This window comes from Triticum aestivum, chromosome 7A (genome assembly GCF_018294505.1).
Source record: "Triticum aestivum cultivar Chinese Spring chromosome 7A, IWGSC CS RefSeq v2.1, whole genome shotgun sequence".
Classification (NCBI taxonomy): domain Eukaryota; kingdom Viridiplantae; phylum Streptophyta; class Magnoliopsida; order Poales; family Poaceae; genus Triticum; species Triticum aestivum.
The window spans coordinates 714,983,602-715,005,021 of record NC_057812.1 but is presented as its reverse complement, the minus strand read 5'-3'; the positions used below and the strand labels follow the sequence as shown (position 1 = coordinate 715,005,021).

Sequence of the window (21,420 nt, the reverse complement as noted above, 5' to 3'; positions counted from 1 at the left end):
CACACTGCATCCTCTGAAACTACTCCAATACGTAGCTCTCTGTCAGTATCACTGGACGTGTTTTTATTATTTGAGGATCGTATATGACTGGAGGAGTTGTGCTTCTCGTTGGGCTGAACCGGTGCTAATGGCCCAGCCAGCCCGAAAACCCAGCAACTTTAACTCTGACGTCCGATACACGGCGACGAGTCAACACCCCGTTGACTGACTGACCAGGCCAGCCCAAACGCGCCCATCACAGCCCTTGGCCCACCACGAGTCCACCCCGCGAACGAATGATATCCACTCCACTGAGCCGCGGCGAACTTTCTAGCGCATCGCGTCTCGTCGACGTCGACGACAGATCCCGCACCAATCACACCCCTACACGTGTCAAACCCTTCAGCGCGCCCACGAGATCCCCGCCCGTCCGATCCTCCAGCTCGCCCCGACGGACGGCCGGGGCACGTGCTCCACGTCGAGCCCCCCCGCGCCATCCACTAGCTTCCCGCCGCGTGGCCGGAGCCACATCGCGGCCGTCTGCTCGTCCGCGTGGCGCCATCCCGCCCGCGCGGACCGGGCGTGCGGGGTCTCCTCCTCGCCCGTTTAAATGGGTCGCGCATCTCGCCGGCCCCGAAGCCAAGACGAAGGCGACGACGAGCTCACCCAGTTTTGGTTGGCAGAGTGAAGCGGCGGCCGGCGACGATGCGCAAGTGGGCGCTCTCCTGCGCGCTCCTCCTCGTCCTCCTCCTCACCACCCTCCCCGATCCAGGCAAGCCCCCCTCCCCCTCCCTCGCCGCCGCCGCTATAGCTCTCTTCCCTCCTGTTTTTTTAGGGTGATCTCTGCGGGTGGGCGGCGAATTTAGGTGGTAGCTCGTGATCTGCTGGGTTCGGAGGCAGCGCGAGTAGATTCTGTCCCAGGAGGTAGCTTATCAGTTCCACAGCCCGCGTGGCCGCTTGATTTTCGCGGCGGCGCTCCCATCTGATGCTTGAATCCCGCTTAATTCCTGGTGGGGAATCCAGGCGGAATTGCTTCCGGTCGTTTGATCCGTTCGTGTAGAGGCTAGTGCTACTGGGCGCCATCTCTGATGGTAAATTTTAGTCCAGTTTCCGCTGTAGATCTCGCATCTGAACTGCTGGCTCTGTCCCGATGCGGGTTCGCCGCCACCCCGATCTGATGTGGTGGCAGGGTCGCAGGGGTCTGCTCCGTGTTCGACATTACTGGCTTGCTTGGTTCTTAGATCCGTTGTGGATTATTAAAATTCAGGCAAATTATGCTGCTAATTAAGTCGTGGGGTTTAAATAGGGTTTAGTCCAGTAACTCGATAGATTTATGCACCAATCTAGTGTTTACTTGGCGGAAATCTAGTGCTGCTTGCAACTGATCTAGCGCTCTACCATACAGTACTCCTACTGAATTCAAACTCTTGTACCTACTATCTGCTGTAATCTACACCAATACAACATATTCGAGCTGTTTGTCTGATCCTGGATGTGCCTGCAGCTAAGAAGCTCCAAGTCAATGCCGAGGAGAGCAGCGACGAGGTGGGTGACTTTCCCAAGGTAGAGGAGAAGCTTGGGGCCGTCCCCCATGGCTTGTCCACCGACTCCGAGGTTGTCCAGAGGTGCGCACTAGTCCCTGATCGACGCCAATGGTTCCCATTACATGCTGTTGTCATTCTGTACTGATACCATGACTTTTGATGTGCGAAGGGAGTCCGAGTCGATCTCGAGGAAGACCCTCAGGAACTCGGCTGAGAAGTTCGAGTTCCAGGCAGAGGTGTCCAGGCTCATGGACATCATCATCAACTCACTCTACAGCAACAAGGACATCTTCCTGAGGGAGCTCATTTCCAATGCATCTGATGTATGTATTGCATTTGATTCTGACCCCCTGTATTTAGATTGCATTGTGGATGCTGGGAACTAAAGGGTGGTGCCTTTATGTTTGTAGGCTTTGGATAAGATTAGGTTCCTTACCCTCACTGATAAGGAGGCTTTGGGCGAGGGTGACACTGCTAAGCTTGAAATCCAGGTATGGTGAACTGCAGAGCTGATAGCCTTTTCTGATTGCCACGTCATTCCTTTTTGAATTGGTTGGTAAGGCATTTCGTTGTCCACATGCAGATTAAGTTGGATAAGGAGAACAAGATTCTCTCTATTCGGGATAGGGGTGTTGGTATGACCAAGGAAGATTTGATTAAGAACCTTGGAACCATTGCCAAGTCTGGAACTTCAGGTACTGTTGTTTTCTACCGATTGCTCTGCTCTAAAATATTTGAAACTTCAAGTGCAAATTCAGCATTATTTATTTATTAGTTGGTGTGGAATATTGCACCAAATACCATCCAACATATATGTAACTTTGAAATGTGCCCGTAAATAACATTAGTTGCTTGCACCTTTTGCAGCTTTCGTGGAAAAGATGCAGACTGGAGGTGACCTCAATCTCATTGGGCAGTTTGGTGTTGGTTTCTACTCAGTATACTTGGTTGCTGACTATGTTGAAGTGGTCAGCAAGCACAATGATGACAAACAGTAAGACATCAAACAGTGCCCTTGTGTTTAACAGACTGAGCCTTATGCTTTTGGTTCTTTTTCTGCCTTCCTCTATGCAATTTTCTTGTTTCTGTTGTGACATTGCATCCCTCTCTGATAGATATGTGTGGGAGTCCAAGGCTGATGGATCATTCGCTATTTCGGAGGATACATGGAACGAACCCCTGGGCCGTGGAACTGAGATCAAACTGCATCTCCGCGATGAGGCTAAGGAGTACTTGGAAGAAGGCAAGCTGAAGGTATCACCATATCACCATGTCTTTTTTGTTGTTAGTGCAGTTTATACTTTCATTAAATTATTATTGCTGTATTTCTACTTAAGACCCAGTTGATCTGAATTTTACCTGAAGGTCTCATCAATAGGTCTTTCCGTCCAATGTCTGTATTTGAAACATTATATGACAGTACATATCTGCCATTTTGAGGCACTTTTTATGTTGTAGTTTGTTTAATTGATATGGTTGCTTGTTTTCCAGGACTTGGTAAAGAAGTACTCTGAGTTCATCAACTTCCCCATCTACTTGTGGGCAACCAAGGAGGTTGATGTTGAAGTGCCAGCTGATGAGGAGGAATCAAGTGAAGAAGAGGAATCAAGTAAGTTCTGCACTCAATGTTATCCATTTTTTCTGGATCATGTTGTGTTGTGTGCGTGCAATCACTAACGCATTGTCCATTATTTTGTAGCCACAGAGAGGACAGAGGAAGAAGAGACAGAAGATGATGAAGAGAAGAAGCCAAAGACAAAGACTGTCAAGGAAACTACTACTGAATGGGAGCTTCTGAATGATATGAAGGCCGTGTGGCTTCGCAGCCCCAAGGAGGTTACTGAAGAAGAGTATGCAAAGTTTTACCACTCACTAGCTAAGGTACATACTGTGGTTATGATTATAATTTATAGGAGAAAATGCCAAGCTTTGTGACGTGACATGTAGAAGAAAATAAGGAACGCCTTCTAACTTGTCTTTTTCTGTAGGACTTTGGTGATGACAAGCCTATGACTTGGAGCCACTTCAGTGCTGAGGGAGATGTCGAGTTCAAAGCTTTGCTCTTTGTTCCCCCGAAGGCTCCACATGATCTGTACGAGAGCTACTACAATGCTAACAAGTCAAACCTCAAGTTATATGTTAGAAGGGTTTTCATCTCTGATGAATTCGATGATCTTCTTCCAAAGTACCTCAGCTTTTTGATGGTACTGCATATTGACTTGTACAGATTTTTTTCCTTTGTGATGCTCCACTTGCACAGATTAACTTAACTATAACATGCTATTTCTCTCTCTAGGGTATTGTTGACTCAGACACCTTGCCCCTCAATGTATCCCGAGAAATGCTTCAACAACATAGCAGTCTGAAGACCATCAAGAAGAAACTGATCCGCAAGGCTCTTGACATGATTAGGAAACTTGCTGAGGAGGATCCTGATGAGTACAGCAACAAAGAAAAGACAGGTAACTATGGTTTCTGGGAAGTTTCAAGTCACTTGCAATAATTTATGACGATAGTCCTTACAGATTGTGTTCTGTAAGCAGATGATGAAAAGAGTGCAATGGAGGAGAAGAAGGGCCAGTATGCCAAGTTCTGGAATGAGTTTGGCAAATCAGTCAAGCTGGGAATCATTGAAGATGCAACAAACAGGAACCGTCTTGCGAAGCTTCTGAGATTTGAGAGGTTTGTCGTGCATTCTGTATTCCAGTATTGTTCATGCTGTAGTTCTATACGCTGGGGCGCAGAATTGATGTTTTGTCTGTTTCAGTTCCAAGTCAGATGGCAAGCTTGTGTCCCTTGATGAGTATATTTCAAGGATGAAGTCAGGGCAGAAGGACATCTTCTACCTTACAGGAAGCAGCAAGGAGCAGCTAGAGAAATCTCCATTCCTCGAGCAGCTAACCAAGAAAAACTACGAGGTATGTTACTGTGATGTCCCCTTTTCATTCCAGTCAGGTTTAGTAGTACCTATGCAACTGTGTTACCACTGCACTTGCTATTTGTCCCGCTTACTCACGTATGCACTTTTGAAACAAATTAAATTCACATGATGATTTGATCACAACACAGTTTTTACTGAAGATCACAACACATATTATGTTGCCATACAGCATTTTAGGAGATTTAGGACTCAAATTCTGAGTTGAACGCACAGATTGAATTTCAGTATGTAGTTACAGTAATGTCAATTCCAATGCTGCCAGAGAGTAACTTAACACCTGTTAGATAAACTTGCACACCCCTGTCAGAGTGTCAGGAGCTGGTAACTTTGTGCTAGGCTTGGCATTTGTAGCAGGTTTAAATGGTAATCTATATGAAGCTTGTGAAGTAACATAGTAACCACATTTCTTCTTGCAGGTTATCTACTTCACCGACCCCGTGGACGAGTACCTGATGCAATACCTCATGGACTACGAGGACAAGAAGTTCCAGAACGTGTCCAAGGAGGGCCTGAAGCTGGGCAAGGACTCGAAGCTCAAGGACCTCAAGGAGTCGTTCAAGGAGCTGACGGACTGGTGGAAGAAGGCCCTGGACACGGAGGGCATCGACTCGGTGAAGATCAGCAACCGGCTGCACAACACCCCCTGCGTGGTGGTCACCTCCAAGTACGGGTGGAGCTCCAACATGGAGAAGATCATGCAGGCGCAGACCCTGTCGGACGCGAGCAAGCAGGCGTACATGCGCGGCAAGCGGGTCCTGGAGATCAACCCCAGGCACCCCATCATCAAGGAGCTCCGCGACAAGGTCGCCCAGGACAGTGACGTAAGTACAGCCTTCCCTGTATAGCACGATTTTTGCTCTCTGAACGCCGCAAGCGGCGACGGTGCCTGATGATTTGCTAACTTGATGATGTGTGTGTGTGTTTGCAGAGCGAGGGCCTGAAGCAGACGGCGAGGCTGGTGTACCAGACGGCGCTGATGGAGAGCGGGTTCAACCTGCCGGATCCCAAGGACTTTGCGTCGAGCATCTACCGGTCGGTGCAGAAGAGCCTGGACCTGAGCCCCGATGCGGCCGTGGAGGAGGAAGAGGAGGTGGAGGAGCCCGAGGTGGATGAGAAGGAGTCGGGCAAGGCGGAGGAGCCGGAGCACGAGCAGTACGACAAGGACGAGCTGTAGTTGCTGCGGTCTTCTCATCGCCCATTTAGCTCTCAGTAGAACTGTTGGACTGGAAATGTGATGGTTTCGAGGGACGTCCATTTTTACCGCGCGAAAACGCAAATCATGGTGATACGAGGTTTTTGTCAGTGTAACGTACTGTACCTAGTTTTGTTTTTAAAGTTAAATGATACCCTAGCTAATTCAAATTAGCATGCCTGGTTTCAGTCCGAAGCGCCCTTTTGTATACTTGCTGTTTTGGTTTCCTGCCAGTGGTGTACGTAGTTACAAAAATGAATAATGGGGTTACGAAGGTAGTCTGGTGGTACAGAGTTTTACCAATGCAGGGTTATTAGGGACAGATTAATTCTGTATTCACTGAATCATCGAGTTACAAATGTACAGATACATATATCCCCTCAGGGAGAGAGCAAGCGCTCCTGAAAATGTGGCACGAGTGTTGCTGGATCCTATAATCTAGGAATGGACTTGGTTTACAGAACTGAACGTTACAATGCACAAGTACATGTTTAACAACCCCCCTCAGCTGGAACTCCGTGAGGTAGGACGTTTAGGCTGGCACGGAACTCATGAAAAACTTGTGACGATAAACCTTTGGTGAACAAATCAGCAAACTGTGAACTCGATGGCACATGCAGAACACGAGCCTCATCCAGAGCAACACGATCTTGGACGAAGTGAAGATCAATCTCAATGTGCTTTGTCCGTTGATGTTGGACGGGGTTGGAGGCGAGATATGTGGCGCTGACGTTGTCACAATAAACCACGGTGGCACGGGTCGGAGGACTCTTGAGGTCATGCAAGAGTTGGCGTAGCCAGCATGATTCAGCGACACAGTTAGTGACGCCCCGGTACTCAGCTTCGGCACTGGATCTAGAGACAGTGGGTTGACGCTTCGAGGACCAAGAAATGATGTTGTTGCCAAGAAAAACGCAGAACCCAGAAGTGGACTTGCGAGTATCGGGACACCCGGCCCAATCAGCGTCTGTGTAAGCAATGAGCTCATGAGATGGTGACTTGTAGAGCTGAATGCCATAGTGGGATGTGCCTTGTAGATATCGAAGGATGCGTTTAACCAACTGCATGTGGATGTCACGCGGCTCATGCATGAAGAGGCAAACTTGTTGGATGGCATAGTAGATATCTGGTCGAGTGAGAGTAAGGTATTGGAGTGCACCGGCCAAGCTGCGGTAGTAGGTGGGGTTGGAAAGAGGTTTGCCATCATGAATGGACAGTTTGGAAGAGGTGTCGACGGGAGTGGACACCGGTTTGCAATGGAGCATGTCAGCACGGTCAAGAATCTCAAGTGTGTACTGTTGCTGGCAAAGAAACAAGCCGGAGGAGTTGGGAGTAACATTTATGCCAAGAAAATGATGTAACTCACCAAGGTCCGACATGGAGAACTCCTTTTTGAGAGAGGCGATGATGGACAAAAGGGTGGCGGCAGTGCTGACAGTGAGGATGATATCATCCACATAAACAAGAAGGTATGCTATAGTGTTTCCATGGTGGCGGATGAATAGGGATGAGTCACTCTTGGAAGCACAAAACCCAATAGACAACAAGAATGTCTTGAACCAAAGGAACCACGTCCGAGGGGCTTGTTTCAAACCATAGAGAGACTTGTTGAGAAGGCACACATGATCCGGGTGAGAAGCATCAACAAAACCAGCCGGTTGGGAACAATAAACAGCCTTGAGATCACCATGATGAAATGCATTTTTGACATCCAGTTGAGGTATTGGCCGCGAATGAGAGGTTGCAAGACTGAGCACCACACGGACAGTGGCCGGTTTCACGACCGGAATGAAAGTCTCGTCGTAATCCACACCCTCTTGTTGAGTGAAACCCCGGACAACCCACCGAGCTTTGTAGCGAGCCAAAGAGCCATCCGTGTGAAACTTGTGGCGAAAGATCCACTTCCCGTAACAATGTTGACACTTGCAAGCTTAGGCACCAAAGACCAAGTAGAGTTATTGATTAAAGCACGATACTCCTCTTGCATAGCATGGCGCCAATTAGGGTCCTTAAGGGCTGATTTGTACGTTGGAGGGATAGGGGAGAGGGATGTGGATGTGGTATCAGCAAGAAAAAGGTGACGAGGCATGCAATAGCCACGTTTGGCTCGAGTGGTCATTTTGTGTGAATGACGTGGGGGTTCAGCTGGCTGTGCATGGCGAGGGAGACGTGGCGGAGGGGGAGTGGGTGTGCATGCCTCGGATCCCGAGGAGGATTCGGTGGGGCAGGCGACAGGCGCGGAAGACTGGGCGGCAGGTGAGTCAGGGCCGACAGGCGCGGAGGGCGAGGTGGATTCGGCGTGGGTGGTTGGTGGGGACGGGAGCGCAGCTGGCAAGGTGGATCCGGACGAGTGGGTTCGCTCCGCGGTGCAGGGAGTGGAGGTGGGATGCGGTTGGCTGCATGCGGGTGTGGGGGCGCGCGATTGGTGGGGGGCGGTGATGGTGGGGGGTGGGGCCAGTACGAGGTAGGCGGGGGCGGCAGATCCAAGAGATTGGGTGCAGGCGAGTGGATCCGGTGCGGGGTTAGATTGTGTAGCTGGTGCTATGGGCGGTGTATAAGGAAATGAACTTTCGTCAAAAATGACATGCCGAGAGACAATAACGCGTCGAGTGGATAAGTCATAGCACCCGTACCCCTTGTGTTCTAGTGGGTACCGTAAGAAAATGCACCGAGTGGAGCGAGGGGAAAGTTTATGAGGCAGGGTTGCGGATGTGTTGGGAAAACACAGGCATCCAAACACGCGTAAATGGTCATACGATGGATGAGCGCCGTGGAGAAGAAAGTATGGTGTTTGGTCAGCAATGGCTCGAGAGGGGTGGCGATTGAGAAGGTAGGTGGCAGTATGTAGAGCTTCGACCCAAAAAGGGGGAGTAAGGTTGGCTTGGATGAGGAGGGAGCGAACGACGTCGTTTGTTGTTCGAATGAGACGCTCCGCTTTGCCGTTTTGGGGAGAGGTGTGTGGGCAGGAGAAGCGATACACTATGCCATTGGCAGAGAAGGAGCGGAGGGATGAGTTGATGAACCCCCCTCCATTATCGCATTGCATGGCTTTGATAATGACATTGTATTGGGTGTGAATAAATGTGAAAAAGCATTGTAGTGTGGTGGAGGTGTCCGATTTGTTGCGCAAGGGAAACGTCCAAGAGTAGTGTGTGAAATCATCGAGCACAACAAGATAATATTGAAAACCGGAGAAGCTTACAACTGAAGATGTCCACAAGTCACAATGTATTAAATCAAAGGGGGCGTAGGTTTTGCTAAAAGAGGGGGAAAAAGGGAGACGCGCTTGGCGACCTAGTTGACAAGCGTTACATGGAATGTGTGCACTTTTATTACATGAGCTAAGGAAATCGTTGGCTATGGTAGACAGGGAGTGAGCGCCGGGGTGCCCAAGTCGACGATGCCACAGATCCGACGTGGAGACGGTGAACGCCGATGGTGGTGCATGGTTATTGCCGTAGAAGGGGTAAAGATCACCGTTGCTAACGGAGAACATGAGAACCCTTCGGGTGCGAAGATCCTTCACAAGAAAACCTCAAGGGTAAAATTCAACGGAGCAAGAATTATCCTTAGTAAAACGGCAAACGGAAATTAAGCTAGTGACAACATTTGGGGAAACTAGGACATCAGTGAGACGAAAATCATTGGGAGGGAGAGAAGTGGAGCCAGTGGCCGTGACGGGTAAGTGGTGCCCATTGCCAACCAAAATGCTAGAGGGAACATGCTTTAATGAATAACTAGACCGGGTGAGGTTACCTTGATTGCCGGTCACATGAGAGGAAGCACCACTGTCGAAGTACCACTCGGGGCTGGAGCGGACGGGAAGCCACCGTTGCTGTAGGCGGCGTTGAGCATGGCCGCGTGTTCCCAGGAGGAAGGAGGATGCTTGTAGAACGGCGCGGGGTGCGCCGGCGATGCGGGCAGGAGCGGGTAGGCCTGCACATGCGATCCGGGGCGCGGGCCAAGGACGCCACACTACTAGGAAAAGGGCTATAGATAATATGGCCACTAATGACGCACCAGACACATGGTGCGCCACTAGTATATAGCAGTGGCGCACCATGTTTTGGTGCGCCATTAGTGTGAAAGACACTAATGGCGCACCAGACACACGGTGTGCCACTAGTAACAAATTTTTTTTCCAAAAATACTAATGGCGCACCAGGGCAAAGTGCGCCATTACTAGTTTTAACTAGTAATGGCGCACTGTGCCCTAGTGCGCCATTAGTATATATTTTTTTTATTTTTTTTGCAAAACTACTAATGGCGCACCACCAGCAGGTGCGCCATTAGTAACCAGGGTTACTAATGGCGCATTTGTACGTGGTGCACCATTAGTAACCCGGGACCAGCTAGATATTTTGGACAGCCACACCTACCCACTCACTTTCCCCACTTCATTCTCTCCACCTCCTCCTCCAAGCTTGTCTCGGCTGCCTCCTCCTTCTCACCTCATTTGCACCATAGATTCATCCAAATTAAGTAGTTAAATTACCTTTTTTGATAGGTAAGTAAGGGGGAAGCTATCTTTATGTTGTAGATCTACTTTTTTTCTCCCTCCAACAACGTGCACATGCACTTTTTATGGCCTAGCTAGATCTATGTATGTTTGTGGTGTTGCATATGTTTGTGGTGTTGCATATATGTTTGTGTTTGCAGGTACCGGTATTTGAAATGCCATAGTTGCCAATATTTTGCCGGAATGTTGATTCATTTCCGTTTCGGCGAGAATTTTGGCACTATTCATTCTTTTTGGTCCTATTTTTAGGGAAAGTCATGCCAAAATTTTTCTTGGTTCTAAAATATCGTTTTGCTCTACCCCGCAGGCAACCATGGTCCGCATGATGACCGAAGGCATCGTGAATAGGTTTTTGAGCTCTGCGAAGGCCGAGATGTTTCAAAAGAACGAGACGGAGATAAGATGTCCGTGTCGAAGATGCAAGCTGAAGAGCCTTATTGCAGACCCGAATTCCGGGCAGGTGCGCGACCACCTGCTCTTGCGTGGTTTCATGGATGGCTATCGGTGGCAAGGTGTTGAAGATGACTATGAAGTCGTCCATGGGGGCCGGGCAAGAAATGAGGAAGGGCAGCAAGACAACCACCGCGGCTCGGGCGGGCGAGAAGACGAAGAATCTCCAGGACATGATCACGACGGTGATGCTATACACAGTCATCATGTAGAAGATGCAGGACATGATGATGAGGAAGATGCCGGAGTAGACGAAGGACATGATCATGAAGATGAAGATGCCGGAGCAGACGACGATGGACCATCGATGGGCTGGGTGCAGGACCCTCATATTCAAGAGCTGCTTCTCAAGCAGACGGATAACGCAAGAGATGCCGCCCGATAGAAAGCCAAGCTGGATCAACTGAAGATAGACGCGGTTACTCCATTGTATGAAGGATGCAGGCCCGAGGATACCCGCCTGAAGGTAACGCTCATGGCTCTGGAGATGAAGGCAAAACACAAAATGACCGTCGCATGCTTCAACGAGAACATGTCATTCTGGCACAAACGTCTTCCCAAGGGGAACAAGTGCCGACCAGTTTCGAGGAGGCGAAGAAAATCGTGTGTTCTCTGAAGACCGGAAATGACTTCCCTCCCGCGTGCTTCACTCTAAGTCAGGAGGAGATCGATCAGTTTTTCACCTGCCTCGTAGGAGTAAAACTTCCTTATGTTTACGCGGGGAAGATAAGCAGATACCTAGACTCAGCGAAGCAGAAGTTCAGCGGGATGAAGTCTCACGATTGTCACGTGCTGATGACGCAGATACTTCCAGTTGCAATCCGTGGGATCATGGACGCGCACGTCCGTGAAACGCTATTTGGCCTATGCAACTTTTTCGACGTCATCTCTCGGAAGTTGGTTGGCGTGAGTCAACTCAGAAGGCTACAGGAAGAGATTGTGGTGATACTATGCGAGCTTGAGATGTACTTCCCGCCCGCATTCTTCGATGTTATGGTGCATCTGCTGATCCATATCGTGGAGGATATCATCCAACTCGGGCCGACGTTCCTGCATAGCATGATGCCGTTCGAAAGGATGAATGGTGTCATCAAAGGATACGTTCGCAACATGTCACGTCCAGAGGGAAGCATAGCCAGGGGCTTTCTGACCGAAGAGTGCATCTCCTACTGCACGAATTATCTAGGCATCGAGAACCCCGTTGGTCTGCCCATCAACAGGCACCTCGGCAGGCTCGCTGGATGGGGTCACCGTGAGGATCGCCGCGAAATGCATTTCAACTTCGAGGGTCGACTCGCCGACTTTGAAAGAGCAAACCTAGTCACGCTACAACACATAGACGTGGTCGATCCTTGGGTGGTAGAGCACAAAACCTTTATTGAGAAGACGTACAATGACCGAGGCCAACAGAGGATGGACGGAGATATAATCAAAGAGCACAACTCATGTTTCACGCGTTGGTTCAAGCAGAAGCTTCTGTCGTACCCTTTACATGAGGATTCTTCCGCGGAAGAACAACTAATATTCGCCTTGTCACAGGGCGCCGAGCACAACCTGATGACGTATGAGGCGTACGATATCAACGGCTACACATTCTACACCGAGGGAAAGGACATGAAGAGCGATGGTTATCAGAACTCCGGGGTAACGATGGAATCCTACACCGGTAACGACAAGGACAGATACTACGAAAGGATCGAGGAGATTTGGGAGCTGAGCTACGTTGGAGACAAGGTCCCAATGTTTCGTGTCAGATGGGCCAAGAGCGTCATAAAAGAAGACCGGTATTTCACCACCATGGTTATACCCGAAGCCAAATCCAAGACCGCGGGCGCAAACGTCACCGTGAAAAATGATCCATGGGTACTGGCTTCCCAAGTGGACCAATGCTTCTTCATTACCGACCCGTCAAAGCCCAGTCGTGTTGTCGTGAGGAGAGGCAAAAGGAAGATCATCGGAATGGATGGAGTCGCCAATGAGCAAGACTTCGACAAGTACGGCGACCCGAAGATGGAACATGACAACGATGATGAAGTACCAGCATACACCACAAGAAGAAGCAGGACCACCCCACAGACAACACCGCCAGTCGTGCCGGCGCCAAGCCATGGCAAGACCGCCGCAACGCTACCGGACATGCCGGACATCCCTATGGCACAGGATCCGAACATGCATATGGCACAGGATCCGGACGACGATGACAACAACGATGGTACATTTACCAACGTCGATAAGTACTTTGCCGAACATGGGTACGATGACGAATTCATGGGGCCTCCTTCTCAAGAACCCAACCCTGCAAAAGACGATCGTGATCTAGCTGGTACCGCGGAGAAACCCAATTGCAACAGCCGTCGTCTGGCGTTCAGTTCTCAGGAGACGCCTCCAGCTGCCGACTTCACCGAGCCTCAGATAGCCGAGGTGCGAAATATTATCAGCCCCAACACACTCAAGAAGGCGGTCTATGAGCAGAACTCGGTCCCATTACAGCAGAAGAAGAAGGGACGGAAAAGAAAGAGTAACAAGGGCACCGGTGCGAGCCAGCCGGCACCGAGTACGATCCGTGCTCAAGACGGGCCACCTTCACCTAAGGATATCTCGAGGAGGGTGCATGTGGCGGGTAGGCCGATGCTACCGACAAATCTGCTCAATGCTGCAACCGGTGCTATGCGGAGTCTGCATGACAGTGTTCTTTCTTTGGAGAAGCGGTGTCTCAGAGAGAATGATGTGGCATACCCGGTTTTCGTGGCCAAGGTGCCAGAGGGCAAGGGCTTTGTGTATAACGCCATCGGGGGTATGATCGTCTGCGGTTTGATGACATCTTCTCTATGTTTAACCTTCATCCGCTGCACTACACCTTCGTTCGGCTATTTTCACTGAGCATGGAGATGCGGATCATTAGGGACAAGACCCCGGACATCGTGATAGTCGACCCCTTCTACATGCGTGCCAAGATCTTGGGCAGCGCTGGGTACCGTCAAGTTGCGAGTTCTTACCTCGAAGGCGTCATTCTGGCAAACCCAGATAAGGATAACTTCCTCGTGCCTTACTTTCCCGAGTAAGTCATCCCCTCACCGCCCCGTAACATATGATTTCTTAGATTTCGATCGTTCTTTTTTCTAACATTCCGTGTTTTGTGCAGTGACACACATTGCACACTCATCCTCTTAAGCCCGAAATATTCCATGGCCACGTATTTCGACCCGGACCGTCAGTCAAAGAAAGACTACACAAATATCAAGAAAGTTCTTGATGATGTTCTCCCTGGCTACGCCAAATCTGGAGGCACCTTCACCAGGCTAGTTCGTAGGTATGGCAAGCACGTGTTTTGCCCACAATACGACGTTCTCCTACGTCAAGCAGCCGCCTGGCGGTCAGAAGGATGCCTACTACGCCCTCCATCACATGCGGGCGGTCGTACGGGACCACAATCACCTTCTGCTACCAAATAATCTCAAAGATTGGGCCGCGAGCTTGTCGGCAATCCAGGACGCGGACATCAGACAAGAATTCTTTCGCATCCAGTCGGAGTTTGCGGAAATCATCCATCAAGATGTCCTTCGTACCTCGGGGCAGTTCTACCTCAGATATCAACCGTCCAACAATGAGATAGACACAACGCTACAAATGCAGGCTGACAACGCCCGCAATTTCATGACCATCACGAGAGACGGCAGCTTTATCCATGCTCCGGTCCATTGAGTCGAGTCAAAAGTAGTGATGCTATGTGTAGTTCTGAAACATTGATTGGCTCATGTTGTAATTAAACTTTAATGAACTTTTATGTCTCTTTAGTTTGGACAGTCGTTTCAACTTAGATGTAATCGATGCTATTTATTAGTAGGACCATGAAACGTGCTATTAATATCTTGCTTTTCTCTTCTGATCCTTTTGTTGCATACTTATATATTGCTTATGTATTGTCTGTGAATTGCTACTATCGTTTTGTTTGGCTAGTGCATAGAGATGCCGTCGTATGTCGTGTACAAGGGTAAGGTTCCCGGAGTCTACGATGACTGGGAGGAGTGTCGGAGACAGGTTCACCGCTTCAGCGGTAACAGTTACAAAGGATACACCACTAGGGCGGAGGCGGAATCTAGAAACGCGCGCTAGCTAGCGGGAGAGAGGAGGGAGTGTTGGAGGAACCGGATGAAGACCAGTTTCATCGCGATGATGCTCATCGTGATGACCGCAGCTCTCTTCTATGTTTTGTAGTTTAGATGATCTATATCGATTTGTAATGTGAAGACAAACTCGCTCCTCGCGGTCTCGAGACTTGTAATGTTCTATCTTTGTTCGGTCTTTTGAATTCGGAGACTAATATGATGAATTGTATTCGGAGACTAATCTTTTATTGTATTCGATGAATCTGTTGTTGTTGTGTGGTGCTGTCTATATTCTGTCCAATAATATATTTTGTAACCTGTGCAAATATCAGAAAAGAAAAAAATAATCCCTAATATTCATACTAGTGGCGCACCACTCATCACACTGATGGCGCACTGCAGAAAGGACACTAATGGCGCATCACCCACTAGTGCGCCATTAGTATGCCAAAACACATGGGTAAATATGGCCCCCTGGGAGGCATACTAATGGCGCACGATGGGCTATACTAATGGCACACTGCTGGTGCGCCATACCAGGGGTGCGTCATTAGTATTTAATTTTAATGGCGTGGTGCTAGTGGCGCACTAGTAGTGCGCCATTAGTAGGAAAAACTGGTGCACCACTAGTAGGCCTTTTCCTAGTAGTGCCAGCCACATTTGGCGGGACCCAACCGGAGCGCGGGGAGGGGATCGCCATCCCGTAGGGCACGAAGTAGCCGGTGAAGGGCGACGCCTGGAGAGGAGCGGCGTGGCCGCGTCCAGTGTTGTCGCCACGCCCACGACCGCGGCCACGGTCACCGCGGTCACCACCATCGCGGTCACCACGGCCACGGCCAGGGTGCGGGGGCGGCGGTGGAGTAGCGACCGGGGCGCCAGCAGGGGCGCGATCCGCACGATCTGTTGGGGCACGGCCACCCGTGCTGGAGCAGGCACCCGGGGCGCCGCCACTCTGCAGGGCGAACACGGAGGCGCTTTCTTCAGCCGCGCGATGCTCCTGGGATTCCTCGGCCAGGACGACCAGGGATAGGACGATGTCGAAGGGCAGGTCCTGATCGCCAAGGACCACCCGGATCGTGTCGAGCTGCTTGTCGAGGCCATGGAGGAACTGGGTGGTGAGGTCCACCTCGGTGACGGCGCGGTCGATGTCGGCGAGAGCGTCGGTGAGGAGTTTCATCCTGCGAGCGTACTCGGAGACGGATAGATCGCCCTGCTTGAGGTTGCGGTACTTGCGGTTGAGAATCATGAAGCGAGCGGTGCGATTGGCAAGGAAGTAGTCGCGGATCTTGTTCCAGAGGGCGAAAGTGGTCGTGGCGCTGACGACGTGATCACACATGGTGTCCGAGAGTGTGGCGTAGATCCACAGAACGACGTGGGCATCGAGCTCGCGGTAAGTGGCGGAAGCATTGGGTGGAGGCGGGTGTTCGACGAGGTAGGAGACGCCGTAGCGGACGAGGACCATGAGGAAGAAGGTTTTCCATTTGTGATAATTGTGATCGGCGGGGTTGAGGAGGAACTTGATGTGGTTTGTGATGTGATCCAGGAAGATGGGGTTGCGGGGAGCGGGTGCCGGAGGAGCAGGAGGGACAGCGGTGGTGTACAGGGGGGTAAACTGGGTGCCCGCGGCAGGGGAAGAGCCGTTGACGAGAGAGGAGGAAGTGCCGAAGACGAACGGCGGGGAGGAAGCAGTGGAGGAGGCCGCAGCAGGCGCCGTCGAGGAGGAGGAGAGGTTGGCTGGGGAGGTGGCAGAGCTCGTAGCGGCGGCGGTGGAGGGAGAGGAGGCCATGATGATCCTGGTAACTGATATCAAGTTGGACAGATTAATTATGTATTGACTGAATCATCGAGTTACAAATGTACAGATACATATATCCTCTCAGGGAGAGAGCAAGCGCTCCTGAAAATGTGGCACGCAGGCCACGAGCGTTGCTGGATCCTATAATCTAGGAACGGACTCGGTTTACAGGGAGGGGGAACCTCGGGTCTGTCCGCTAGGTGCGTGTGTCGTAGGGTTAGGGTTGAGGGTGACGCTGCCGAGGCCGTTGCGGTGGTGTCGCGTCGGAATAAGTCTCTCCGGGCTCCGTCCGCGGTCAGGCGAGGCTTTTGCCTTCGTCTAGGAGCCAGCGGGGTGGGGGATCCCCGGATCTCGTCGAGGTCGCGGGCTATGGTGACTGGAGGTCCATCGGCACTGGTGTTTGGGTCCTCAGATGGGCGTTGGATGCAGGGAGATGAAGACCCTTCTTCCTTGTCGGTATGACTTGCTGCTGTTGTTCTTCTCCTTCCTCTGCGCTGGTGCTGGAGGGAGATTCTGCTTTGCCCGGGCGGATGGCCCGGCCGCAGTGCTGGACCGGTCGGATGACTCGAGTTCTCTTCCTTTCGGAAGTGACATTTTTCGCGGTACTCAAAGCCAAAGATGGCGACGGCTGTTGCAGGTGTGTTGGATTGATGTCCATGCCCTCTCAGCGCTGGTGTCAAGAAAGAAGGAAGCAGCATGGCGGCAATTGTTCTGTGGTCGAAGAGGATGACCTGCTTGCACCTGGTTGCAGATCTTTCTGCTGCAGGGGTCTTCTCTCAAGATTCAGGGATGATGACATAAAGCTCCGGAGATCTTATTGTGTTATGGTTGCCTTAGGGTACTCTAGGTGTTCATGGTCCTTTGTGTTTGCGTTTCAGTGTGCTTGTAAGGGTCAACTATTTTGTAATGTTTCGTGATTTGAATCCAAAGAATTCTCAAAAAAAAAAAAAGAACTCAACGTTACAATGCACAAGTACATGTTTAACAATATCTGAAAGCAGGAGCGAGTTTGATTTCGAGTTTGTGCTGCCGAAATTGATATTAAATTGGAGCATAAATGCATTATTTTTAGATCAGAGCTGCCTATGTGATGTGTGCACTGAAGTCTGAAGAGGTTGCTGGGACCAAAAAGCTAAGAGCGTTCCGTTGGGTTGGCACCAAAAAGGAAAGCCGATCTTCCAGTGGCAGCAATGGTCGCTCCTCCGCTTCCCCTTCCTCCTCTAGATCCGTAGGTAAACACTGTAATCATCCTCTCCCCTCAGCCCTCTCTCCTCTCCCCTCCTCTTGGTGTTCCTGATTAGTCGGTTTCCCCGTGCAGCTGCAGCCCATGGCGGAAGGGTCAGCGGCGAGGGTGGAGCACCACCACCACGTCGCCGGCGACGCGCCGTCCTTCCGGATGGAGGACCTTCCCGCGGTAACTTCCCTCCCGCCACCTCCTCCTTTTTCACTTAAAAAATTAGCGTTGTGGTCATGTGGTGTTCTCCATGGATCTGCACCTCCGGGGTGAAAAAATGGTCTTGTGTTGCCTGCAGGGGCCTTCGATTGTTGTCCACTAGTTTTTTTTTTTGAAGCGAGGCTTTGTGTCTAGGGTTTCTTGCTCAAGCTGCTTGGTAGACGAAACAGAGCACCCCGGCTTGCTTGATTTGTTAGAAAGGAAAATTGGCGAACTACTAGTCCACTACTGTTGAATGTAGTCCCGTTCCACGTTTCCAACTAAATTGCGTTTCGAAACAGGAAACTGCGAAAACCAACATGTACATGACTGATAAGTAAAAACAGTACCAGTAACAGAATTGCGCCGAAACTGAACAATAGATTACACGACAGTTACTTGGCTGCAGGACAGTGCATGCATAGAGCTGATCACCAGTTTCAGGGGAACCGGAGAACATGTTTGTTTTCCATGCCATCAGTGAAAATTGTTTTCCTCATAACTACCAAAAAAGGATAACCTTTATCTTATTTTGCACTAGTTTTATTTACGGTCCATCTAAATTTGAAGGGAAAATTAGTTCTCTGTCTTCAGAGCAGAATGGGCTGAAAACTGTCCATTCTCTCTAGGAGCCACACAGGCTGGCACATCTATCTTTTAACTTTCCTACAGACATTGCCTTTACACACCTGTAACAGCATCCGGGAGTACATTTTTTTTTTGTTTTTTGAGCAAATGAGGATTTCTATTAAAGAAACCATCACAGCACCGACAAAGTCATAGTAGTTTGAACCATCCGGGAGTACATGCAAGATTGTTACAAAAAAAATCGTAAGACACCCAATAAAAACTTTCCAATGTATACACTTTCAGCATTGTGCATTTCGATTTTCAGTAAACTAGTGCCTACTCCGCTCGTCTGCCACAGCTTAACAGTCCAGGCCCTTGTCGCAGGAGATTCTGCCTGTTATAATCTCACTGCTCCCACTTAAAGAGGCTGTGAGGACCAGCACTGTTTCAACAAGTTGGAAAATACTCTGGTCATTCCACTGTAATCTTTGTTTTTATGGTCCCAATGAACTGGATGATGACCCTTCTGTGCCCCCTTTGGAATCTGATGAGGAGGCCGCCGTTGATGAATATGTCAAAACATCACAGGCTAAGTTGAAAATGAAACGAGATAAGTTCATTCAGGCTGTGAATTGTGTTATTCAACAGCATAGCGGGGTAGGAATCAACAAGTTCAGCATCAGGTGTGGCCTGCACAAGGAGGAATTTGATCATCTTGCCAGATGGATTAGCTTTCCGCTTTGTCGAAGGCGAAGATTGTAGATTTTGACCTGAAGAAAATTGATTCGCCATCCAAAGAAGTTCACCAGTTCCCTCTTGAGGCCTTAGTTGTTCAAGGCAGCTCTTGTGTGCAGTCCTTGTATCTCGCTGATGTTTCTATAAAGCCACACCCAGGCATATTTGGCTTCACACTACTCAGAAGGCTTGTTCTGGAATTTGTAGAGATATTCGGAGACTTTTCAGGCTTTTTAGCAAACTGTTCAGCACTCGAGGACCTAGAGCTGATCAAGTGCTCCGGTGTAACCAATTTAAGCATACCGCACCAACTTGATAAACTTCAACATTTGCTAATTGACAGAATGGCTGTCGAGACGGTTGAGTCCAATGCTGCCGATCTTGCTCATTTTGAGTACAAAGGAAAAGAGATCCCTATAGTACTTCATGGTCGCTCAAAGTTAGAGAAGGCTACAATAATGTTTGAAGGTAGCAATGGACTGGCCCGTGTATTCACTGCAGTTCCAATCATTTTGCGAGTGAAGGTGCTCAATGTGCAAGCTCAAATATCTGCTTATGAACAGGTTACCTGGTCTATATTTACATATTCTTGTTTTCTTACCTTGTAGTTTCTTGAAACTGGATTTTAATGTCATCTTATTTGTCCTTGTCATGTCTCAGCTGCATAAGCTGGCACCAAGACCATGTGGCATGTTTATGCATTTGAGACACATGACTTGTGGGTTAACTGTCTTGTCTCTTAAGAAACCAAATTCCAATAATTGAGTTCTTCAACTGGTCCACTGTCTGAATGTTGCGCCCCAGCTGCAGACGTTGCACTTGGATGTGAGTGCCATATCATTACTGGTCGACAAATAGATGGTTTCCAAGAAAGACATCTGTACTCAGACTGTTTCTGACTGACTAACTGTTAAGTTTGAAATGCAGATGATATATTCATACTTCAAGGCTTCATCGCCTGATGAGGTGGCGGAGGAGGAAGGCCCCCACATGCATTACCATGACCATCTTAAGACTGTCCACATCAGCGGGTTCCGGTGCTACAAGGCTCAGTCTGAACTGGCGTGTTGTATCCTGGAAAATGCCCGTGTTCTTGACCACATGGAAGTACAACCAAGGGTCGTGGCCGCAATATGCGGTTATGCTGACCTGAAGAATTTTGCTGTCGAAAGAAGATTTTTACCTGGTGTTCGCGAGTGGGCACGGCTTACTTCGGAACGCTTTGGTAAGGCGATCACTGTCTTAGATGCCTCTTCAGAGTGAGTTAGCCTATTTCTGTGTACCGTCAAACGATCAGCGGGTTCCGGTGCTACACGACTCAGACCACGCTGGCGTGCTGTATCCTGGAAAATGATTGTGTTCTTGGGTACATGACAGTACAGCCCTGGATCGCGACCAGGATATGCCGTTATGCTAACCTGGTGAATATCGGCGTCGAGTGAAGATTTCTATCAAGGGTTCGCAAGTGTGCGCGACTCACCTCGGAGCGCTTTGGTAAGGCGATCACTGTCTTAGACGGCCGTTTGGAGTGATTAAGCCTATACCATTTCCCCGTCTGTGTGCTATCAAACGATCTTGTCATGCCTTTCCAAAGTTAATGTTGGCTGGTGCTGCACCTGTGCGTGCGCTTGTTTTCTACTCCCTCTATACCGAAATACTTGTAGTTGGGGGAAATTGTACTAGTTTCCCCAGCTACAAGTATTTCGGTACAGAGGTAGTATGTGTTCTTCAGGCTATAGCTGGTGTATTGTGTTATCTGTTTGGATGGATGCTGTTATGTTGAACTGGCTAACTCAAGTATGCGCTAAATCATCTTGAGCCATATGGTCTTTTCTCTTCAAAAACCTGAATGACAACTCTCATTTACATTTGCTAACTCTTGTGAACGAAGTAAAACTATATCCGAGTAAAAAAAAAATTAAATGTATGTTCAAAGTATGCGCTAAATCATCTTGAGTCATACATAACATGTACACAGAATTTGCTGCATGTCATTTCACTTGGCTGGCACTGAACACACACGCTTTAAAACAATGCTCATTTTCTAGCCCAAGCACACCATGGCGCCCAAACTCAGATGAGCAGTGTTTTTCATAGCATGTTTCAAAGCCTTTTTTTTTTCTGTAGCGGTTCCACACAGGCATGAATTTGTGGTTT

General features: G+C 49.5%; 1 protein-coding gene and 1 pseudogene across 1 annotated transcript; both read left to right on the top strand.

Annotated features, from left to right (window-relative positions):
• The first annotated feature begins 471 nt into the window (after positions 1-471).
• On the top strand, positions 472-5,844 carry LOC123149626 (endoplasmin homolog). Its single transcript, XM_044569319.1, has 15 exons — positions 472-751; positions 1,484-1,604; positions 1,693-1,846; positions 1,934-2,014; positions 2,107-2,218; positions 2,391-2,517; positions 2,639-2,777; positions 3,015-3,132; positions 3,223-3,404; positions 3,512-3,727; positions 3,820-3,985; positions 4,067-4,205; positions 4,291-4,441; positions 4,881-5,285; positions 5,393-5,844. The coding sequence occupies exons 1-15, from the start codon at positions 685-687 to the stop codon at positions 5,636-5,638; spliced, it is 2,424 nt and encodes an 807-aa protein (XP_044425254.1). The 5' UTR covers positions 472-684; the 3' UTR covers positions 5,639-5,844.
• Positions 5,845-17,644: 11,800 nt separating this feature from the next.
• On the top strand, positions 17,645-21,061 carry LOC123149627 (uncharacterized; annotated as a pseudogene).
• Positions 21,062-21,420: the final 359 nt, after the last annotated feature.